This window comes from Pungitius pungitius, chromosome 3 (assembly GCF_949316345.1).
Source record: "Pungitius pungitius chromosome 3, fPunPun2.1, whole genome shotgun sequence".
NCBI lineage: Eukaryota > Metazoa > Chordata > Actinopteri > Perciformes > Gasterosteidae > Pungitius > Pungitius pungitius.
The window spans coordinates 10,093,430-10,114,623 of NC_084902.1; the positions used below are offsets into that span (position 1 = coordinate 10,093,430).

A 21,194-nucleotide genomic window follows, 5' to 3' on the forward strand; every position below is an offset into this window, starting at 1 on the left:
TCAGAGGTTTAGTTTGCGTTACGTTGCTGTCTACTTCTTGTCTACTTATTGTCAATTGTGATACTGATGCTGATTTTCCCTTCCATGAGGGGACATCGAATGTTCAAATCATTGTGTTTTATACACTGGAACTACTGGTATACTAATACTAACTGCTTGTGCAGTAGTCCTCTCTTATGGTTGCAGCGTCTCCTTACAATTGCGGCCGGCCTCTCTGTGACACATTCTTGTTACCAGCGATACTCAAGAACAATTAATAATAGAATCTGAAAAGAGCAGAAAAGAAGCATCTTGATTCTGGAGCCTGCAACAACTAATCACAGAAGGCCCGAGTCTCACCTATTTTAATCGACCATAATATTACTGAGTAATAGGTTTGACTTGAGCAGTGATTTCAATCTGGGATTCTGCTATTGATTTGATGCTGTTGTTGATTAAGTTAGTTTAATTCCTCTGACAAACGGTGTACTGTCAACATACTGATAACAAACTAAATAATGGAATCCATCATTTAACAAAGATACAAGCATTGGCGACATGAAGACAAATCTTGCGATATTCTGAGGGCAGAAATGTTCACTGACCAGTAGCTGCTGAAGTAACAATTGAGGACAAATGGCTCATGTCCTCTTCTTTTTCTGGGAATTTGGGTATTTTGGTTGTCTAACGATAAAAATGGCAAATTACACATAATGTTATTTTCATACCGTGAACTCTCCACCTCCGCGTGGTTAAAGACGGGGGTAGGTTCCAGCTGAGTACAAACTAGGGAGGCATCCTGACCTAGTATGGAAGTCTTCCATCTTATCATTTCCAGTACAATTCCCTGCCTGCCAATCTGCTGAAGCCATTGAGGACGCGCAGCTGTACTTACAGGATATGGGATTAACTGAAATGTAGCCAACACAAACAATCGCGTTTCATGAGCATGAACGGTGAGCACTGAGCGAAAACACGGCAGTGCCACTGACCCGTATTCTGTTTTGCACTTTGATGTGAGCACTTCGGTCCCATTATTGATAGTAACCACTAGATATTCTGCCAGTTGGTTCTCAGGAACAAACATACTCTTTTGTCTTACGGTTTGGTGTCGGTAAAATGGTCCTGTGTCCCTCCTTTTCCTTTAATCTTCGTTCCTCTGTGCTCCTCACGTCCTTGCATTCTTTGCTTACACCTCCCAACTCCCTCTTGTAAGTCACTTCCTGCTTTTTGTTTAACAACTTTCCAACCATTTCTCATCCCCGTTCGTTCTCAGGTGGGTTCATCAGCTTCAACGGCTCGTGGCGCGTCCAGGGCATCTTGGCCATGTCCCGTTCTCTGGGCGATTACCCGCTGAAGAACCTCAACGTGGTCATTCCTGATCCTGACATCATGTCGTTTGACCTGAACAAGCTGCAGCCAGAGTTCATGATCCTGGCCTCGGACGGCCTGTGGGACACCTTCAGCAACGAGGAGGCGGTTCGCTTCATCAGGGAACGACTGGGCGAGCCTCATTTTGGCGCTAAGAGCATAGTCCTCCAGTCCTTCTATCGTGGGTGCCCTGACAACATCACCGTGATGGTGGTCAAGTTTAAAGGCAAGGCCAGCGAACAGTAGACTGACCGTCTACCACACACAGTATCTATATTATGTTTCAATATGAGTAAGAATAAAATACTTTTTGAGTTACAACTATCTCTAATACATTTTTAAAAATTTGCCGGCCTTTCATTGCACCAATCAGCCGCTCCTTTACTTTGCCTGCAGAAAAAGTGACACTTGTAAGAAATGGAGTTCCACTTCCATATTATTTCAAAGTTCTATCAGTGTATTTGACTACTAATATTGTTATTTGACATTTCCTGACTCTGTTTCCAGATCATTTAATTGCAAATTGCAGTTTACTGATTGACTGCACTGAAAAGGTTATTTCTTCCTCAATAGAACACACGATGCGTTGTACAAACAGGAATTTATTCCCTTTTATACAATATATATATATATATCTCACCGTCGATACTGTACAGCAATAGAAGCAATTGCAATGGTCCTATCCCACGCTGATCATTGGAAATATGTATGGATGTATCAAGTGTTATGTCTGCAGTTGCCCAATTTCAAAGGTTTAGATCTCAGCTGTGATGGCCTATTTTTAATGATTTCTGCAAGTCTGCAAATTTCTGTCTTGTTTTATTGTTGCTATAGTTAAAGCTTAGAGTCTTGATTCTAAACCTTATCAGAATCCATGTAACTACTTATAATAACTTTTGAATAAATGCAGCATAGCTTACAATTTTTTTTTAAAGCAAAAGTTTAATATATTATAACTGACTTAATAATGGTCACTTATTAATAGTCAGGTAATAATAGTTAATAAATATATATATATATATATATATAAATTGGCAGTAATTCTTGTAATATTATTTAGGGATTAAGATTATTATGTAAGATTTAGGAACCTTTTAATAGGCTTCTTTTTTTACACATTGACTTGCTATTCCTTCATGTGACTTTTTTGATAATATCATTGATTACAATCTACACAAGATATAAATGTACTAAAATTGACATCTTACTGTTATGTCTACTGTTAATCACATGTCATCTTCACCTTGATACATATTGCATTTCCCTGCAACTCAAAATGTAACAAAGAATGAAACATAATCTTGCCTTATTTTCTTAACTATTAATTACCTGGAATGAAGTCTGCCGCAAAAACTACATCTTGGTTTTAAATGTAATGCAGTCGATCATGCCATGCACACCGCACAACCTCTGCGTCAGACCTTATTAACTCACATGTAGAATAGCATTGTTGAAAGAAATATCTCCAAGAGACATGAAATTGTAAGATGAATGTACACACTGTCCTTGTGTTATTATCCGCCATCCACTGTTCACACTGCAGTGAATAAAGTGGTGCGCCTGTTTCTGGATTGTTTAACTTCAGAGATATATATATATATCCGATAAATGTTGCTTTTTCAGACCACAATCTCCCTTGATAATGTACTTTACAACGTGTCAATGTGGCATTTGTACTTGTTTTGTTTATTTTAATAAACTGAAGAGAAAATGTCAATCAAAAAGTTAACATTAAATGACAAATCATCATTTTTACTTCTCTGTTTTTAGTTACTGATAACTCCTGTTTTCTGTGCAGATCAATACCACAGTTGTATACTATCCAAAAAGTTCAGAAGTAAAAGAAATAGAAAGTATTGTATTGTGAGAATGTATCACTTAGATAATTTGTCCAGCCTTACTGTAGTATAATCTTGTGCACATTATAATGTGTCCTAATAATTAAAAACATGTTTAATTTACAAGCCTATTCATTTGAGATTAATAATAAATTCCCAGATTATATTTTTACTCATAGCTTTCTAGAAGCAGCACATTCAAAAACAGATATTGTCAGTATAAAGATCAAACTACGTTTACCCAGCAGTCCAGGCTAATAATCCTCCTTCAAATGCGCCTGTGATGTCGCTGCTACAGGACATCTAGCCAGGAAGAAACCACAATATTCCTGTTATACTAACATGGACTTCCTGGCTGCTGGTGTGAAGGACGATCTGCAGCAGGTGTGACGTGAGTCCTGCGACTGTGCCGCGGTAACCAGAGAACTATATTCAGTTAGTTGCACAGTCGCAGTGGATATTAATAGCTTTACTGAAAGCTACGCAGACACAGAAGGGGGAGGGATCCCACTGCTTGTCCGTACATAAAGCATCCTGATTGTAGACCGTCTCCATAAGAGAGCAGACACACTAAGCCTACAGATAGACAGCACAAAAGGAGCCACTGGGTGCGGGCAGCTGAGTTTACACAGCTGTACAAAAGGACGAAGCCTGCATTTTTTTTTATATAGACACAAGCTAGTATTTTAGAGCATGGGCATGCATGGAACCAAGCCTCAGAAACAAGCTCAGGTCCTGATGCTGGGCCTGGACGGATCAGGAAAGACCACTCTGCTCTATAAGTTAAAGTACAACGAGACCGTGGTGACGGTTCCAACTGTGGGCTTCAACGTGGACACACTGGAGACCGACAGGAGCAGCCCGGGCTTGACGGTGTGGGACGTGGGGGGCCAGAAGAAGATGAGGCCCCATTGGAGGCATTACTATGCTGATACAGCCGGACTGGTGTTTGTGGTGGACAGCTGTGATCATAAACGACTGGATGAGGCCCGCAAGGAACTTCATCGGGTAATTAAATCCAAGAACATTTGTTGTTTAGAATTGCTGAAAACGTATTAAAAACCTTTTTAAATACCCTTAACACTCTATACGAGTACATTACAGTGTGTTATTGAGCCAAATACGGTTGAACTAAATAGTTAATGTGTCAACGCAATAAACCAATGATCTAAAATGTTTTACACGGTAGTAATTAAAGCGTGCATTTTACCTTTACTATAGGTCATAAAGTTTGAGAGTCTCAGGGGAGTTCCGCTCGTGGTCCTTGCCAACAAACAGGACCTCCAGGCGGCTCAGAGCCCAGAAGCACTCTGCCTGACACTGGACCTGGGAAGAGTGTGTGAGGGCCGAGCCTGGTTCATCCAGCCCTGTTCAGCTACAACCGGCGTGGGACTAGAGGAAGGTTTCAGGAGGATCGTCTATCTGATGAAGACTCCATTTAAACAGACTCAAGAGGACTTCAAGATTAAAATGAAGTCCAAGGGCCTCAGCGTCACCGCTGTCAAACAAGCTTTGCTCTGCAGCAGATGATGGATGAAAACCAGTTTTGAAGATTTATTCAAGTGGTATGATTCCTCTTGCCTGCCTGTGTTTAAATCCTCAGGAAATCGCCTCAGCGTGGTTTTCTGAAGGATTAACTGTGAGGAGGTAAAAAAAAAAGTAGGCATGACCACAGCTCTGTGGTAAAAAGCCCTTTTAATCGTGGGGAAGACAAAGTGTCCTTGGACCATTGTGATAACCCATGAGGAGGCTGTGAGTTATCTCAGGTTAGACCAGCTGGTGTGTTACAAGCTGATATGAACTGTTGCAAACAATTCAGTCTGAGTGTTTTTATGACAGAAACTGGCTGATAAAAACCTGCATTGTTGAGTCAAGATTCTGTGGCTCAAAGAAATGTTGTTCTCGACTTATTTTTTAATGGTAATACTGTAAATTCATTTGAATAAAATGTATAAAGACTTGCTTATAATGTTTATTTTGTTCGTTGATTGCATTACAATAAACTATTGTAAAGACTTTATGTGATTATACTGTTGATTTTGGTTATTGATTGCAATAAAAATATCTAAGATAATAAGGAGCTTCTGTGTCCTGTCAACAATTGGGATTGAAAGAGTCATTGCTCGCTTTAATTGTTCTTCATGTCCACACTGACTGTAAAATATCAAATATAGTCCATAGCACCAGCAATGTTACTCAGTTAAACGACATGGGTGTCTTCCAGAATGTTTATAGCCCTACTGCAATTGCACTTCATTGAACTCTTTAAAACTTGACTTGATTTTGGATTTGGATATATGTGTATTGATGTATCTATACTTCCAACCTTATTGATATTTCATATTAAGTTATCTTATTCTGTTTCGTTGCCCAAGTGGCATTTCAGCCTTGTATATAGACAATTTTGATAAGTAAAAAAGTACATCATATTATGATTACTGTTTTTTAATTCTACGTAATTCTTAACTGGGATAATGTGTAAAATAAGAGTAAAATAGGTAGAAATGTAAAGATATCTATATAATACACGTCATTGTACTTATGGAAGGGTTGTGGTTAAGTATAAGTACCTCCTTCTAAAGTGTTTATGTAATGGTGTATAATTGTCGTTGAATACGATGTTGAGTCGTGAGCTCGTGTCTTGTTATGTGGCTGCAGAGGGATGTTACAGCAGTGAAGCCAATGAGAGTGAAGGGGATTTCCCCACCCTTCCTCTACGCCAGAGCAAGGCTGCCCTCCACCACCGGCAATCCCAGCATGCACCGCGGACCGAGCAGCAGAAAATAGTCCGCTAACGAAAGCCTGAGAAAAGGGAACCAGAAGCGGGTAGCTCACAAGCTAAATCCACGATTAAGACTGCATTTATCGTAAACACAACTGCTAACATGGCTGACAACGAGAAACTGGACAACCAGCGGCTGAAGAATTTCAAGAATAAGGGCCGTGATCTGGAGGTAAACGTGATCTTAATTTGTGTCGAGGATTCCTCTTTTCCTCGGCACCGCCGCTCTGTTAACGGCCAGCGTCGCCTCTTGGCTTCCGTGTGACGTCGTTTCTAATTTCCACCATCGGGAACTTTTTACCTAAAGCCTGCGCCGGGGCCTTCGCACACCGCCAGTTATAAGTGGCTCGCTTTAATTGTGATATTTTTCTTTAGGTTCACTGGTTTCGGTTAGCCACGAGCCCGCGTTGGTTATAAAACGTGTCATAAATGCTAGTCAGAGTTCACCGCCTCCGCTGATGTGCTTTGCTAGCTTGATGCTAGCCAGGCCCACGGTGGACGTGCTAGCGCAACTGAAGCATATCGCCACTGGTTTGGGTCGATGTGTGGCCGGGGAAAATACTGACTAACTTTCCTTTCCAACGGTAAATCTGACGGCCGTGTGCCACATGCGGAGTGTTAACCCAGCTAACACGGCGGCAGATTAACGGTATTTTGCGGTTAGCTAACCTGCGTGCTAGCCGCCGCCGCTAAGCTCGGTGGTTGGGCTTGGTGGTGCTGGTGGCTGCAGTTCCACCCATCCCCCGTCTTTATCACCAAAAACAATGGCGGAAACCAGTTAGCCTCCTAGCCGGCCAGTTACCTGGATATCTTAAATCACAGCCTACTATGACGAGTTTATCCCACGGCTCACCGACAACGTCACCCACGCTTAGAAAACAAGGTTAATGCGGCCTGGTCATTAACTCGACTGCCATGTAACGTTAGAATACATTTACACGTTAGCTTACGATGAATCCATCAGTTACATGGCGATTTACAGTCAGCCCAGCATGCCACTGCTCCATTAATGTTACCCGGGAATGCTGCTTTCAGGCGGGCTTGTGATGGTCCGGATTACATACTCGTACATCCTGTTTGAGAAGTAGTTTCTGTTACAAGCTGACGCTAGGCCTCAAGACCCCGAGTTGTGTCGTCTAGCGACCTGTTAATAACTTATCGTCCCCGTGGTGGTCTTGTCAGGGATGAGGACAAGCTCAAACGACCGTTAACTGCAACTAATAACACGTGTCTGCTTACAACACGAGTTATGTAATGAACCACATAATCCGTTGCCATTTTTTAGGTACACCCATCTAAAACGAATGCAGTCTTAATACAGCGTCACTGCAATAAATCAAGCATTCTATCATTCGCAAGGGGTATTATGCTGCATTTTAACTTCTACTGTTTTACAAGAGGAGTTCTTCATTGTCATTTTGGAGGCTGTATACATGTTGATTTGTCTGGTTTCATTATTTGAATATACAATTGGACACAAATATAGGTGTAAACTGTATAATAAAGATTGCATAATTGGCACCTGTAAAACGTATATCTCCTTGTAACTGGATGAATACAAATAACCTCTATGTAAATTAGGGGGTATTTTGTTACATGTCATATAATGTCAATGTTCTTACTTTCCCACAGACTATGAGAAGACAGAGGACTGAGGTAGTGGTGGAACTCAGAAAGGTAAATACATTTGTATTATATTGTAAGTACAACAAAGACTTTTGCACCTCCATTATTAGTTTCCACCTTTTTTATGGATATAATGTACCGGAAAGGCTTCCGTTGTATCAAGGATTTCAGCTGGAATGGGCATGAAGTGATATTTATGTTCCCTCCACCACAGAACAAAAGAGATGAGCACCTTCTGAAGAGGAGAAATGTGCCCCATGAGGACATCGGCGAGGACTCAGAAGTTGACGGAGATTACAGATCGGTATGGTCGTGCATCCAATGCTCAAGATGTTTGTCGGCGCACAAATCTAGTTTAGATTTTTTGCCGGTTTTGGAGTTGTAATGGCCGAGGATTGCATTGTTCCTGTAAGGGAGCGACAGCGTGGTGTGCATTCTTACCAAGGGGCTTTGCACATTGGGTTAATCTCCCTAGTTTAACATTAGTGAAGTTTAGGGTGAACTGCCTTTTTGTTGCTTTGATGCCGCCTCCTTGGCTTTGCTATCTCATTGTCAGTTGGGTGTGGCAGGAATGTGGGGGGAAAAAAACATTTAGTCTTTCTCTCTTTGCAGACTTAAATTACGAGACCCCTTTTCAGTAAATCTACGCCTTGCTTGGTAGACTAGGTCAAATGCACCGTGTATAACTTTCCCTCATCAGACTTCTGTTCTGTGTGGAATATTTGCTGTGCATTTGGTCCACAGTGCCAGTAATGTTTAAAATGGATTCCTATTATGCAGCGTTTTGTGTTGGCATAATGAAGGGCCTGCATATGTAATCTCTGCAATTAGCGCCCGAGTGTCTCACTCTTTGCTGAAACAATGCAGGTATAAAGTAATAATATATAATAATATCATGTTTATACTGGTTGTAATGGTTATAGTTGCAATACAAATTAAGTTTGACATATTTGAAAGCCCTTTATGTTAGTACGGTATGACTGCAAATCTCAATAACCAAATAAAAGTAGGGCTGCATTTAAATTTTTTTTTTTTTTTTTGAAAATTGCATGTTTAAATAAAGTTCTTAAATTCTGAAATCAAATAATGGGAAGAAAAGCTTAAACATCCCTTTTTATGTTTTATGTTTTGGACTCAACAGTCTATAATAAATAATTAATCTAAACCCATTTGATGGGCTGTAGGTCGTCCGGGATTCTAAACCTGGGTGGGAATTCAGTCAGGGCCAGTCTCCTCCTCACGTGGAGGTGCTCATTGCGCCTCATAATGGCGTTTCAATGGGTTATAAGCATACAAGGCACACTGGTTTATTGCTCCAGTGGGAAGTATTAACAAAAACGAGTCTGTCCATTCTGGATAAAATGCTCTACTTTGTGCCATTAATTCTTTTTTTTTTTCTTCTTTTTTTCTCACCTCTCGCTTTCTCAGTCTCGCAAATTTCTTTTTTTTTTTCTTAGTCTTTTTATTTGTAATTTGCTGTGGTCTCTCGTCTGTCTGCACTATAGAGAGGATATTATCCTGCTTGGAGTGCAAAGACTTGATTGATCAAGTGTTATCACGGGAGGTGGCTTGACTCGAATGCAATTGGTCTTTGCTTTAAGCCACTAGCGTAAAGACTACCAAACCTGTACCGGTCCAAAAGTTCACCGTCTGGTTGAATCAGTCTGTTTTAGCTTACGGTCATGTTCCGGCCCGCCAGCTAGTAACCTCTGATCTAAGGGATATATATTTAGGAAGATTGTCACTTTCCTGCTTTCCCCCCCTCTTCCCTTTGGTATAATGAACATTGTATATACTGGGTTGTGTTTGCATGTTTTTCTTGAACGACATTTGTTGAAAGTCTACCGCCTCCCTCTGCAATCCACTGCAGCTGCTGGCTTTCAGAGGCATTTGCCAGCTTTATGAAAGGGTTTACAGTCATTGTTTGCTTGAAAGTTAAAAATAAGGCTCCCCACACTAGTCTACACTTGGCCATTAACTCTGTTTAGGGGACATCCAAGTCAACTCAATGCTGATTTTAAAAGAAATCAATTTGAGGAAAAAATTAATGATTATTGAAATTATTATTGATGATTATTTGTGCCTCACCACTGGTGTAAATATTAGCCTGTTACTGGTAAACTTTTGATGTGACACCTTGTGTCAAAGCACGATTATTGACGGACTGTCCAATGTTTCTTTTTCAGCAAAACACTTCTCTTGAAGCAATAGTACAAGTAAGTATTTTTCTTCTTCTTGTAAACTGTGTTTGTGTGTGTGTATTATGCATCGGGATTAAACGCATGTCCTTTCATTCTCTAGAATGCCACCAGTGATAATCAGGGCGTCCAGCTGAGTGCTGTTCAGGCTGCCAGGTAGAACCACACCTCCTCACATTTTTGGACTCTACTTCAGTTCATACCAGGCCCTGGCAAATTCTTTTTTTATCCATTATCTTTGTGTGATAATTTTGATTCTGTTATTTACATTTGCAGTGTCTTGACTCCATTGTTTAAACGAAATGTCGCTAAATTTCTCTAAAAATAGACAATATTGAGGCTGCACAAAATTGTAGCAAAAGTAATCCAGCTTCACATTTGGTATTTGTGATTCAGAGATACTGCACCTGTCCTCCAATACTTGGCCTTAAAGGGTTCAGTGATTTAATATCAGAAAAAGATAAATTTGAGACTGAGAAAGCTCAGTAGCATGAGGTAGCTGAAACCATTAAACATATGTCTTATTTTTTTTAGTTTTCTCCTTCCCTTCCCCCAGTTTAGTTTACTCTGCATTGTGACCATTCCAGCAGCACTGAAGTTGTGTGATGTTGCAGTTGGGTTATGGGCAGGGTGAAGTTTCCTGTCGGTGCCGGAGCCGGGGCTGTTGTTGACCGAGTCTGTGAAGAAGCTACACATTCTTCAGCTGTTTGTCTCTGTGTCATTGCCTCGTTTGTGTGTCTGTAAAGCTATGTGAGTGGGAGTGATGGTCTTTTGTGTGCTCTTTTGTTTTTGTAGGAAGTTGTTGTCCAGTGACCGTAACCCTCCCATAGATGACCTGATTAAGTCTGGGATCCTTCCTATACTGGTCCACTGCCTGGACAGAGATGACAAGTAAGCGGCCCCAGATTCTGTTTTTCTGCAGGTCTTCCATTTGTGATGATTACAGTACGAGCTTTACTAGTACTAGCTTTTAATCCCCGCCCATGTTGAGTTTATGTTCAAAGTTCAGCAATTGAGCAACCATGGTTAAGGCCAGCTTCGAAAAATAAATGACTCTCCAGCATGCACTTACTGTTTGACACGACTGGCTGGTCGACTCAATTTGACCGATTTCTTCCATCTCTCTCCCTTTGACAGCCCCTCTCTCCAGTTTGAGGCAGCCTGGGCTCTCACCAACATAGCGTCTGGTACTTCAGAGCAGACTCAAGCTGTTGTCCAGTCCAGTAAGTGCCATCTCAAAACCTTTGCTGTCTCGTATATTATTAAATATTCTTTTAGGTTGATTTTGCTTTCATTCAGAGATTATTGCCATTTAGCCGAAACGTAATGGAATTGAAATACTTCAATAAATGCACAATCAACATATGTTATCAGTCTCTCCCTCTGCCTCTTTTTCTTGGCATGTTGTGGCTCAATTGCATTTATGTCAAAGTACAATCGGGGTTACATCCAGTTCAGGAGTCTAAATCTGTCAGAAGAACCAAGCTGTAAAGTTTATCCATTATATTTCTCACTAATAAACCTCACACTTTAATACAAGCAATGTACCTGCTTACAAGAAGCCCTTTTGCACGCAATTGATGCGTTTCTGTCTCCTTTGTGTAGATGCTGTGCCGCTGTTCCTGAGGCTGCTTCACTCTCCTCACCAGAATGTGTGTGAACAGGCGGTCTGGGCCCTTGGCAACATCATAGGTGTGTAGCTGTTAGTGTGAACATGATTGTGTTTGAAAGAAACTGCCAAGTAGACATGTGCTTTATCTGTATGTACGTGTCTTCTCCAGGGGACGGCCCTCAATGCAGAGACTATGTGATCAGCTTGGGGGTGGTTAAGCCCCTGCTCTCCTTCATCAGTCCCTCCATCCCCATCACCTTCCTCCGCAATGTCACCTGGGTGATGGTCAATCTGTGCCGCCACAAGGACCCTCCACCGCCTATGGAGACCATCCAGGAGGTGTGTATTTGTGTAGAGGAAGAGCGGGACGCGAGCGTTATGATGCTGCGGATGGCCGGGAGAGAGGCAGAGCTCAATTTATGGTCTGCCTGAGCTGGTTAAATGATAAAAAAATTAGTGTGTATCAGGTATTCCAGAGTATAGTCATGCAGTCACTTCAACTATTCACTGGTGTCAACCACATGGGAACCCTGTTGATATTTTTTTTTTTGTTGTCCTTTTCTCCACATAAAGATCCCACCTGTCATTTCTTTCTTTTCCCAGATCCTGCCAGCTCTCTGCGTGTTGATCCACCACACTGATGTCAGCGTGAGTAGACCAGAACAGATTATTTTTTTTCTTTTTGCCCTCCTCAGGAGAACTTGATCACATTAGTCTTAAGAAATTGTCCAGGTTGGAGAATGTATCCATTGGCTTCTTGTATGTGCGCCGGTAGATCCTTGTAGACACAGTGTGGGCTCTGTCCTACCTGACGGACGCTGGGAATGAGCAGATCCAAATGGTCATCGACTCAGCCATCGTCCCTCATCTTGTACCCCTGCTCAGCCACCAGGAGGTCAAAGTTCAGGTATGAAGAGACACCAGGCATGCCACTAATTATGTTAACACTTCAGGCAAGGTAACTCGAGATGAGACTCCTTTTTGGATCAAGTAAATGAAATGGTATTGTCTCAATTCAACACTGTCTCTCCACATCCAGACCGCTGCCCTGAGAGCTGTGGGGAACATCGTCACCGGCACAGATGAACAGACCCAGGTGGTGCTCAACTGTGATGCACTCGGCCACTTCCCTGCACTCCTCACCCACCCAAAGGAGAAAATCAACAAGGTAAAGCTTCTTTGGAGTCTTCCTCCTCCTACATGCGCACGTGCCCCGTCTCCTGCAGGGTGTGTTGACTGGAAGTGATGAAATCAGAGACTTGGTGCTAGAATGAATGCTGTGTGAATGCTTTAGACGGGACAGATAGCCAACAATAGGGATTCGCAACATGGAGGATCGCAAGAATGAAGAAGAGGAATCGGTTGGGGGGCCAGTTGTTCTTAGTGAGACAGATTGGGGGGCTTTTAGGGGTTAGGTTGTCTGTGTGCATGGGATTTTGTGTGTGATACCATGGGTTGGCGGCAAGACGGTGCTGACGGCCTTGCGGTCTCTGCTGATATCGGAGTGCATCTGAGACCAGTCACTTAAGAAAGAGGCCCACTTTGTGACCTGGACGATGATTAGAGCCTCAAAATACACCCTCGCCCCTCCCACAGCACCCTGTCTCGACCAGAGGTCAAACTTTCTGTGTTGACCTCTGGATTCTGATCCAGCTCAGACTCCAAAACTTGTGATTGTTAGTGAAAGTCTTTTTTCCCATTAGCTTCTCAAAGGCTAAAGCAAAGACTTGAATTAGCGAGTACAGCATCTGCAATTTACGAGGTTTCACAGTTGCTTCCTTGGTTGAAATAGAAACTGCATATACTTGAACTTCCTCGTCTTGTCATGATTGTACCCTGACCGTCCAGTGGCTGTGCTTGTGTTTTTGGTCCTGTAGGAGGCAGTGTGGTTCCTGTCAAACATCACAGCAGGCAACCAGCAGCAGGTGCAGGCTGTCATTGACGCCAAGCTAGTTCCCATGATCATTCACCTGCTCGACAAGGTGCGTATCCGTCTTCATAAACTGTTTATATGATTGTTTGGAGAACATATTGGTGAAAGGTGTATTGCTGACTTTGAATTCTTAATAATTTTAGGGTGACTTTGGAACTCAGAAGGAAGCAGCCTGGGCCATTAGCAACCTGACAATAAGTGGGAGGAAAGATCAGGTAAGAATCACCTAGGAAATCTGTTGATTGGTTAAACTTGAATTCAAACTAATTTTTCCTCAAAACGACTTGATTCCAACTATGTAAACAAGTTTAGGCCACTTTTTCTGAGAATAAATTACTGCCTATAAAAGCTGAATTAGAAATGCAGAACGTGTGATGAACATTGTAATCTCTCTGCTGCCTGCAGGTGGCCCACCTCATCGAGAAGCAGGTGATCCCTCCCTTCTGCAACCTGCTCACGGTGAAGGATGCCCAGGTTGTGCAGGTCGTTCTCGACGGTCTCAGCAATATCCTAAAGATGGCTGATGATGAGGCTGAAACGATCGCAAACCTTATTGAGGAATGTGGCGGTAAGTCCCAATTAGATCAGCAATGTTTTATCATATTGATGGCAGTGATGTTTGGTTGAACAGTGAAACATTTGTTCATTTCTAATTTGCAGGTTTGGAAAAAGTGGAGCAGCTGCAGAATCATGAAAATGAAGACATCTACAAATTGGCTTACGAAATTATTGATCAGTTCTTCTCATCTGACGATGTAAGTTACAAATAACCTTTTTAGAACTAGATTTGTTCATCAGTTTTAAGTATTTACACAATTGTGGTTAAAAGCTTGTAGTAAAGTAAGAGCCATCGCATTGATGACTGCTGAACGTTGAAGATGATCATTGATGTCATTGTGTACAGTCTGGATCTTTTCCAGACATTAAGAGTAATAGATTACACTGAGGGGACCCAAGGGAGTGTTTAGTAGACTGAGAACACTACAATAGATATATTTAAAAAAAAAAAATAATCAGACACTATGTTAATTCATTCAAAATTTGTCTCATTGTTTATGTGACAGCTCGATGACATCACAAGTTGGAGATTTGCTAGGCTAGTTTTTGAGGAAGAGTTCATCATGTTCACAAATATTGACAGGACTTCACAGGCCACAAAAATAACACACTCACCCTCACCTCCTTGAAAGGTGTCATTCGGTGTCATATTTTGCTCCGGCTGATGACTCATTTCGCTTGTTCCTCATTCAGATCGACGAAGACACCAGCCTGGTCCCAGAGGCCATCCAAGGTGGAACTTACGGCTTCAACTCCGCCAACGTGCCAGCCGAGGGATTCCAGTTCTAGACGGCATCTGGGGTATTCTGGAGTTTTGTTCACGATGCAGCACTCTGTTCAACATAAAAAAATTAGGAGAGAGAGAGCGAGAGAGAGCGAGAGTGTGAGAGATTTGATCCATTGTGCTTGGCTCGTGGGATCCATGGCTGCATCTTATCTGAGAGAAAAATGTGTGGATTTCATTTGGCATTCCAGGGGAACCAGCCCAAATGAAGTTTGAGATGGCGAGTGGATGCGAGTGAGAATGAGTGGCTACATGTTGCAAAAAAAGCAAAACATCTACATCGAATGCGTTGCGAGACATGCCGACATAACTGCTGTGTTATTGGAGCTGTCGCCTTTGGAAATCTACTTCAAACGTCAACAAAAAAACTCGATGTCTGCCCAGGGAGAACCAAGGACATCTAAAAAATAAGAAAACAAGAGATCTTGAAATATTACAATACAACAAAAAGGCAGAAATGAAAATAACTTAAATTATGAACTGAGATGAACCACGAAGCTCAACAATTCTACGGTCCTCCGACCAGAGAGGGCGCCACCCTGTGCCCCTCCCCCAATCGGCCACGCTATCAGACATGTGTGTGAATGGACCCATTGTGTACGAATGTCTGGACTCTGAGGAGCCAGGTTCATCTCCAACGAGGCGCCCCGACAGGGCACCATCCTCTTCCCCCTCGGTGGGCGGGGCCGGGAGTCTGGCTGTGCGTGTCGCATGTGCAAGAGAGTGGATGGATGAGTTGTTGTGTGCTTGGCAGCGTGCGTGACTGGGAGTGTGCGAGGCTGGGTGAGGAACGCATGCAGAGGCGGGATAAAAATACCAATACGACATCTGAAGAGAAACAAAATTGCAACAATGAGGTTTGCAAATGTTTCAGGAAAAGAAATTCTGCCTTTTGAAAGAAGAGGCCGATCGGAAAATACCTGAAAGGAAGAACTTTGGATATGGAAAGAAAAAAAAAATCATCATCACAAGGATAATTTTTTTTTTGTTGTTTTTGAATTATCGTTAAGTTAGTATTAATTGACACTGGACAATGCTAATGGCAGGTGTGGAGCAGCAGTGCATTGTATTAAGATGCATTTGGTGGCTTTTCGGGCTATATCTTTATGCCTCCAGTGTGTCCCTTTTTATGATAATTTTTTATTTTATTTTCAGCTTTTAGTTTTATTTGCTTCTGTAAAAGTGATTGACCATTTTTCACCCTCACACCAGAACCCTAACCTACACACGGACATGGGCTCGATGCTGTGAAATTCTGAAACCCTCACTATTATCAACCAAATTACCTGTTCTTTACCCTTCATTACTTTTTTGTTCAATTTTACAGCAGAATCCCTGCTTTGCGGTATTGTTGCCATAGCTTTGACTGATCACCAAGGGAGAAGAGAACAATGGCCCATTTCACGTAGGATTGTAAATCATAACATTTGCATGTACTAAACTATAGCACAGTTTATTTTTTAGGGTATTTTAGTTTCCTTAGGCTGTGGATACAGTGTAATTTTCATTTTAAGTAAAACTGTGCTTAAATGTTACATGTCCCCCCCCCCCCCCCCTTCTCTTACCCCTCACTAGAGTCAGATTTGCTAAATAATCTATGGTTTTGCACATATACTGCAAAGTGAGGCCTGAAGTCTTTCTGAGGGCGTGTTGGTCGGTTTCATAGGTTTTGACCTGCCAACAACCTTTAACAATATGCATCACTCAACCACAATCTTTGTTGTCTTTCTAGAGTAATCCAATGATGCTTTTTAGTGATACATGAGAAAATAATGACTTTGTTTCAGGAGCAGCAGTAATGAATCTGCTGATTTATCTCGGCTGGACAAAGGAAGGAATTAGCCTCCCTTTTCTCAAGGTCAAAGGGTGTCCCTCATGTCAGACTGGAGTTGTCCTTAGTGGGTTCTCCTGAATAATAAATAACCCATGAACATGAAGTTTGCTGTACCTTTTAGTACCTTGCAGTCCTTAGCCCCATACTTCTTTCCTATTATACCAGTTTAGGTGTACAAGCTTACCCCTTTCCATTTTTTTGTGTTAACTTCAAACACTGTAGTAAATGATTACACATTGTGCTCATAAACCTTCTGTTGAACATAGGGGTATTTTTTTTGCAGCATTCCTTGTAAGCAAACATGTGGTTTCAAATCTAAAACTATGACATGGAAGGAAAAAAAGGTGGATTATCCAAAAAACCTTTTTGGGAGATAGGCTACAAGATAGGTTGTCTTCAAGAAAATAAATAGTGAAACCCAAATCGAGAGACTGAGTGTGTGAAGTGTTGTGATTAATCTTTTTGTGTTCATTTCCATTCAAAGAAAATCATGCTTTCTCAAAAAATGTAGTTTGTATTCAAATAATAACGCCCCAACGAGATTGGCCACCAGTTTACACGCATGCGCAGTACAGGAAGTTACACTGAGGCGTTTGTGACTGTCGGAGATGTGGAGATTAAGACGAGCGGAGAACGTGATGGGCATCCGCACTCACCAAAAGGAATGAGTTTAAATAGTGAAATGTCTTTATGAAGAGCAACTGGTTCAAACACAAACTAAGTTTTTTTTTTAAGCATTTACTCAATCATTTAAATGTGCTCAACTTGTTGGCCTATTCAGTTTGTACGAATTTACTGAGGAAATGAAAGCAGCACCTTAAGGAACCGGAAATGATAGCCGCGCTGGGCCGAAACGTCCCTCCGTGCAGACGGTGAGTGTCGCAACTTAAGGATTTCTCGCCCTGAGCATAGTTCTAAATGATGTACGAGCTGTCAACGCGATGCAAACGTTAAACTCTGAAGGTAAGGAAGGAGGTGTTGACGTAGCTCACGGTGCTTGCAGTGCGGGGCAGCCACGGTAACGTCGGTTCAAATTAAAGACAACAATCATGAGCGCACTTGTGTTTCGGTAGTTTCAGGTGGTTCTGAATTTACGCCCACTGAGGCCACGAATCAAGTTTGCTCGCTTGTGACGTGTGAAAATAAAGGTTGATGTCTCTAAGTAAATAATAAATAACATGTTAATGGAGAGTAATCTGACACTTTCTAAAAGTAAATTAAACCAATTCACAGTTCGCAGCAAATTACAAATAAAGCTGGCTTGTTAATGTTACCAACTGGATTAATTTCCCAAATGAATAAATGGAACATATTCATCGGGCCACAGCTGCACACTTATTAAAAACTTTAATTCTAGAAGTTTACATAAATGTATCGTGTTTTTGGGGTCAGTTGCACAACTGTGTGTGTGTGTGTGTGTGTGTGTGTGTGTGTGTGTTGGCAGAAGGCCTCCTATTGTCACTGCGGGTTTGAGTGTAATCAGAGGAGAGCTCGTAGTGCACCACACAAACACAACTGGTCTCTAATCAGGGCTCAGCTGGCTTTATAGACTGTTCTTTTTCAGTACACGATGTTTGGGTTGGACTTGAATGAGGCAATGCGTATTAACAGGGAGGCCCTAATTATACATCTGTAAAGTGTAATACAGTCCAACAACAGTTCTACATAATCTAGTGTGATCCATTCTTTTGAAACAGACTTATAAAGTATAGTATTACCTTTTTAGTATTTGGTGATTTTGTTATGCTGGACTGCATTTGATTGGACAGATCAGAAACCTCAATGTAGTCCTCCAGGACAAAAATCACACCTTTTAACCTCAGTAATAGATGTATTTTGCACATTAAATAATGTGCAAATTATTAACTTTAAGGATAGAACTTTTGACTGAGCTGTTTCAATAGATTCAACATGTGTGCCCACATTTGTCATTGATTAATATGCTTGATACTTTTCTTTCAATTAATCACTTTGTCTATAAAAACAAGTAAAAGGGTCCCTTTCCCTATTTATAACCAACCAACAATCCAAAACATAAAGATAGGGTCTTATAGCAAGTGATGAACATTTTTACAATCAAAGACCGGAAACCATCAGCTGTTCATTGACTCTTGGAACCCAAAGACTCTGTTCCATTCAAAGTGTTCACTCGGTCGCATTCACATTTCATCCATCCTGCTGTCCTGCCAGATCTTGTTCTGCCCAATCCCCATCGGCGAAGCCCGGGCCTCTAGCCTCCGCCATGGACAACCTGGAGGAGGACCTGACGTGCTCCGTGTGCTACTCGCTGTTCTCTGACCCGCGCGTCCTGCCGTGCTCCCACACCTTCTGTAAGGCCTGCCTGGACAACCTGCTCCGCTCGTCCACCAACTACTCCATCTGGCGTCCGCTGCGCCTGCCGCTAAAGTGCCCCAACTGCCGCAGCGTGGTCGAGCTGCCCCCGCTGGGCGTAGACTCTCTGCCCACCAACGTGTCGCTGCGAGCCATCGTCGAGAAAGTAGGAGCGAGAGCCGTCCGTTTGTCGGCCGTCGGTACAAAATGCTGGTCTCGCTGTGCGTGCTTCGCTGCCTAAGTGTCTGCCCGTGTGCCGTCTCAGTACCAGAGCGACGGCGCGCCGCGGCAGCCTTCCTGCCAGGAGCACCACAGGCAGCCTCTCAACATGTACTGCATCCAGGATCGGCAGCTGATCTGCGGCCTGTGTCTGACTGTCGGGCGGCACCAGGGCCATCCCATAGATGACCTCCAGGCAGCTTTCATCAGGGAGAAACGGACGCCATCGCAACTGCTGGCCAGACTCTCCGAGCAGAGATGGGCACAGGTAGGGAACTGTCCACAAGGGCAGCGCTTCCATCGGGGTGAAGGAGGAGACGCTCTGGTGGGCCGAACTTGAAAACCCGTCCAGCTAAACGTATGAATGAATGAAATGAAAAAAAATGATCACGTCGCTTCGGCGGCTGCCGTCTGTCTGTCCCGCTGTCAGGTGTGTGAGCTCGGGGAGCAGCTGGAGCAGGAGAAGGCCCGCTGTGAGGGTCTCGTGAGCCAGGACCGACGGGAGGTCGATCAGTTCTTCCAGGCGCTGGAGGCGGTGCTGGCCAGGAAGAGACACGCCTACCTGGAGGCCCTGGACCAAGCTGGCGCAGAGGTGTGCGAGGCTTACGACCCGCTCATCCGCAGAGTGAAGGCCCTGCAGGTGTGTTCGGGGGGGGGGGCGCAAGCAGATCCACGTCACACATTTAGATCGCGGCTTAACTGGGATGCTTTAGCATGTACAGGTGATCAAAATGGGTGGTGCATTTTGGGGATGTTTCTACAAGATCCCGATTGGCGACGCCCCGTCATGTGGTGAAAACATTTAGCAATAGAGCCTATTTTTGCGGCTTTTAACGATAGACTTAACGTTTGTTTGGTTTGCAAGTATGAACAATTACAACAGAAAAAGCAACAATCATTCAGCGTTCCACCGCCGTGTGTCCTGCAGGAAGAGCAGTTGGACCTGGTGTCCTTGGGTTCGTCGGTAGAGGAGGAGGACTCCCCGCTGGTCTTCCTGGAGGAGGTTCACGTGTTCAGAGAGCGGGTGGAGGAGTTCATTAAAACCCCGCTGCCCTCGGTGTTAAACCTCTCCCTCACCCCGCGCGCAGCGGAGCACCTGCAGCAGCACTGGCCCGCCGTGACCATCGGGAGCCTGGAGGACGCGCCCGTCCCGACGGTGTGCTGCTGCTCCAGATGCGGCGCCGCGGCGGAAGCCGACGCCGGAGGAAGCGATGGGACCGACGGCTGGGCGCGGCGCGTGCTGCTGCTGGGGCTGCTGCTGCTGCTGGCGGCGGCGGCGATGTGGGTGGAGCCGGATGGACTCTCGCTGCTCTCGCACTGGAGTCAGTTGGTCCACGAGCTGAGCAGCGAGCTGATGATGTCGGTCTGTCAGACGGCGGAGTCGGCGCAGGCAGTGCTGCAGGCCGCCGTGGACGGATGGAGATCTCGCCTCTCTTCGGTGGGCGAGGAGGCCTCGCAGCAGCTGGCCGCGTTATTTAAAAGTCTGACGTCCCACTGAGACTGACAAAGCTTTACTTCTACACTCCTGCAGTTGAGGTTGCACCTGACAGAAGCTTTTTAAAACCGCCGGTATTTTCCACTTGAAAAATTTATGTTGTTTTTCGGTTAGAGTGGAAACTAAGCACATTTTAAACATTAACAATGTTGATTGGATTTTTCCTGTAAGATTTCAAATATAACATTAGAGGTGCCTCACCCTTATGACTTATAACCCATTGGAAACTTCCTACTAGCCTGAAGGTACTGCAACTCCCCGAGGACAATAATGGGGGGACTGTGCAGATTTCACAAGAGCTGCGAGGCCCTGCTGCGCCCCGCCCTAAAAATATGTAATATCAAGTATTATGCAGACTACACTTCTTATTAAAATGACATTGTATCTTTTTCTAGTGCTGGTATTTTTAGAAAAATAAAACTTGTTATTGCTTTTAGTTCTGTGTATTCATTTGCATGTGAAGTCCCTTCATGTTGCACAATGATTCATAGCGCTGCTGTGAGCTTAATTAGCTAATGCTCACTACAATTTGTGCTGTAGTGTGAAATATATGGTGTCACATGACCTCACAGCAGAAGCAACTGTGGTAACATTTGCTTTAAATACAGCCTTCTGGGACCTTTGTTTTAGACTT

General features: G+C 43.3%; 4 protein-coding genes across 7 annotated transcripts in view; all 4 read left to right on the forward strand.

Moving 5' to 3' along the window:
- ppm1lb (protein phosphatase, Mg2+/Mn2+ dependent, 1Lb) overlaps positions 1-3,299 on the forward strand; it is a 33,384-nt gene extending 30,085 nt beyond the window's left edge. The window contains exon 4 of the mRNA XM_037466580.2: positions 1,256-3,299. Within this exon, the coding sequence (XP_037322477.1) occupies positions 1,256-1,596 (341 nt within the window). The 3' untranslated portion in view covers positions 1,597-3,299. The remainder of the gene's footprint in view (positions 1-1,255) is intronic.
- Positions 3,300-3,505: 206 nt separating this feature from the next.
- On the forward strand, positions 3,506-5,262 carry LOC119214687 (ADP-ribosylation factor 6-like). Its single transcript, XM_037466583.2, has 2 exons — positions 3,506-4,196; positions 4,410-5,262. The coding sequence occupies exons 1-2, from the start codon at positions 3,882-3,884 to the stop codon at positions 4,716-4,718; spliced, it is 624 nt and encodes a 207-aa protein (XP_037322480.2). The 5' UTR covers positions 3,506-3,881; the 3' UTR covers positions 4,719-5,262.
- Positions 5,263-5,838: 576 nt separating this feature from the next.
- On the forward strand, positions 5,839-16,944 carry kpna4 (karyopherin alpha 4 (importin alpha 3)). Of its 2 annotated transcripts, none has more exons than XM_037467861.2 (17): positions 5,839-6,142; positions 7,603-7,647; positions 7,811-7,900; positions 9,783-9,812; positions 9,898-9,950; positions 10,590-10,685; positions 10,932-11,017; positions 11,400-11,486; positions 11,576-11,745; positions 11,980-12,054; positions 12,182-12,313; positions 12,446-12,574; positions 13,284-13,388; positions 13,483-13,554; positions 13,745-13,907; positions 14,000-14,094; positions 14,591-16,944. In XM_037467861.2, exons 1-17 carry the CDS (start codon positions 6,074-6,076, stop codon positions 14,684-14,686), a joined length of 1,593 nt encoding a protein of 530 aa, XP_037323758.1. In that variant the 5' UTR covers positions 5,839-6,073; the 3' UTR covers positions 14,687-16,944. The 2 variants fall into 2 exon arrangements, with proteins under 2 accessions (XP_037323758.1, XP_037323767.1); XM_037467870.2 differs by having other exon boundaries at positions 5,841-6,142; positions 12,010-12,054.
- Positions 16,945-17,058: 114 nt separating this feature from the next.
- On the forward strand, positions 17,059-20,996 carry trim59 (tripartite motif containing 59). 3 transcript variants are annotated; one of them, XM_037467898.2, is made up of 5 exons: positions 17,059-17,478; positions 18,706-19,012; positions 19,112-19,333; positions 19,496-19,705; positions 19,994-20,996. In XM_037467898.2, the coding sequence occupies exons 2-5, from the start codon at positions 18,758-18,760 to the stop codon at positions 20,561-20,563; spliced, it is 1,257 nt and encodes a 418-aa protein (XP_037323795.2). In that variant the 5' UTR covers positions 17,059-17,478; positions 18,706-18,757; the 3' UTR covers positions 20,564-20,996. The 3 variants fall into 3 exon arrangements, with proteins under 3 accessions (XP_037323795.2, XP_037323779.2, XP_037323788.2); XM_037467882.2 differs by having other exon boundaries at positions 17,059-17,387; XM_037467891.2 differs by having other exon boundaries at positions 17,059-17,387; positions 19,496-19,657.
- Positions 20,997-21,194: the final 198 nt, after the last annotated feature.

Excerpts from the sequence above, each read along its gene's own strand:
- kpna4 (XM_037467861.2), top strand. The coding sequence starts at position 6,074 with ATGGCTGACAACGAGAAACTGGACAACCAGCGGCTGAAGAATTTCAAG. Across the intron at positions 9,813-9,897 it reads CTCTTGAAGCAATAGTACAA|AATGCCACCAGTGATAATCA; the intron begins GTAAGTATTTTT and ends TTCATTCTCTAG. Across the intron at positions 11,746-11,979 it reads CTATGGAGACCATCCAGGAG|ATCCCACCTGTCATTTCTTT; the intron begins GTGTGTATTTGT and ends CTCCACATAAAG.
- LOC119214687 (XM_037466583.2), top strand. The coding sequence starts at position 3,882 with ATGGGCATGCATGGAACCAAGCCTCAGAAACAAGCTCAGGTCCTGATG. Across the intron at positions 4,197-4,409 it reads CCCGCAAGGAACTTCATCGG|GTCATAAAGTTTGAGAGTCT; the intron begins GTAATTAAATCC and ends CCTTTACTATAG.
- trim59 (XM_037467882.2), top strand. The coding sequence starts at position 17,347 with ATGATAGCCGCGCTGGGCCGAAACGTCCCTCCGTGCAGACG. Across the intron at positions 17,388-18,705 it reads AACGTCCCTCCGTGCAGACG|ATCTTGTTCTGCCCAATCCC; the intron begins GTGAGTGTCGCA and ends CTGTCCTGCCAG. Across the intron at positions 19,013-19,111 it reads TGCGAGCCATCGTCGAGAAA|TACCAGAGCGACGGCGCGCC; the intron begins GTAGGAGCGAGA and ends GTGCCGTCTCAG.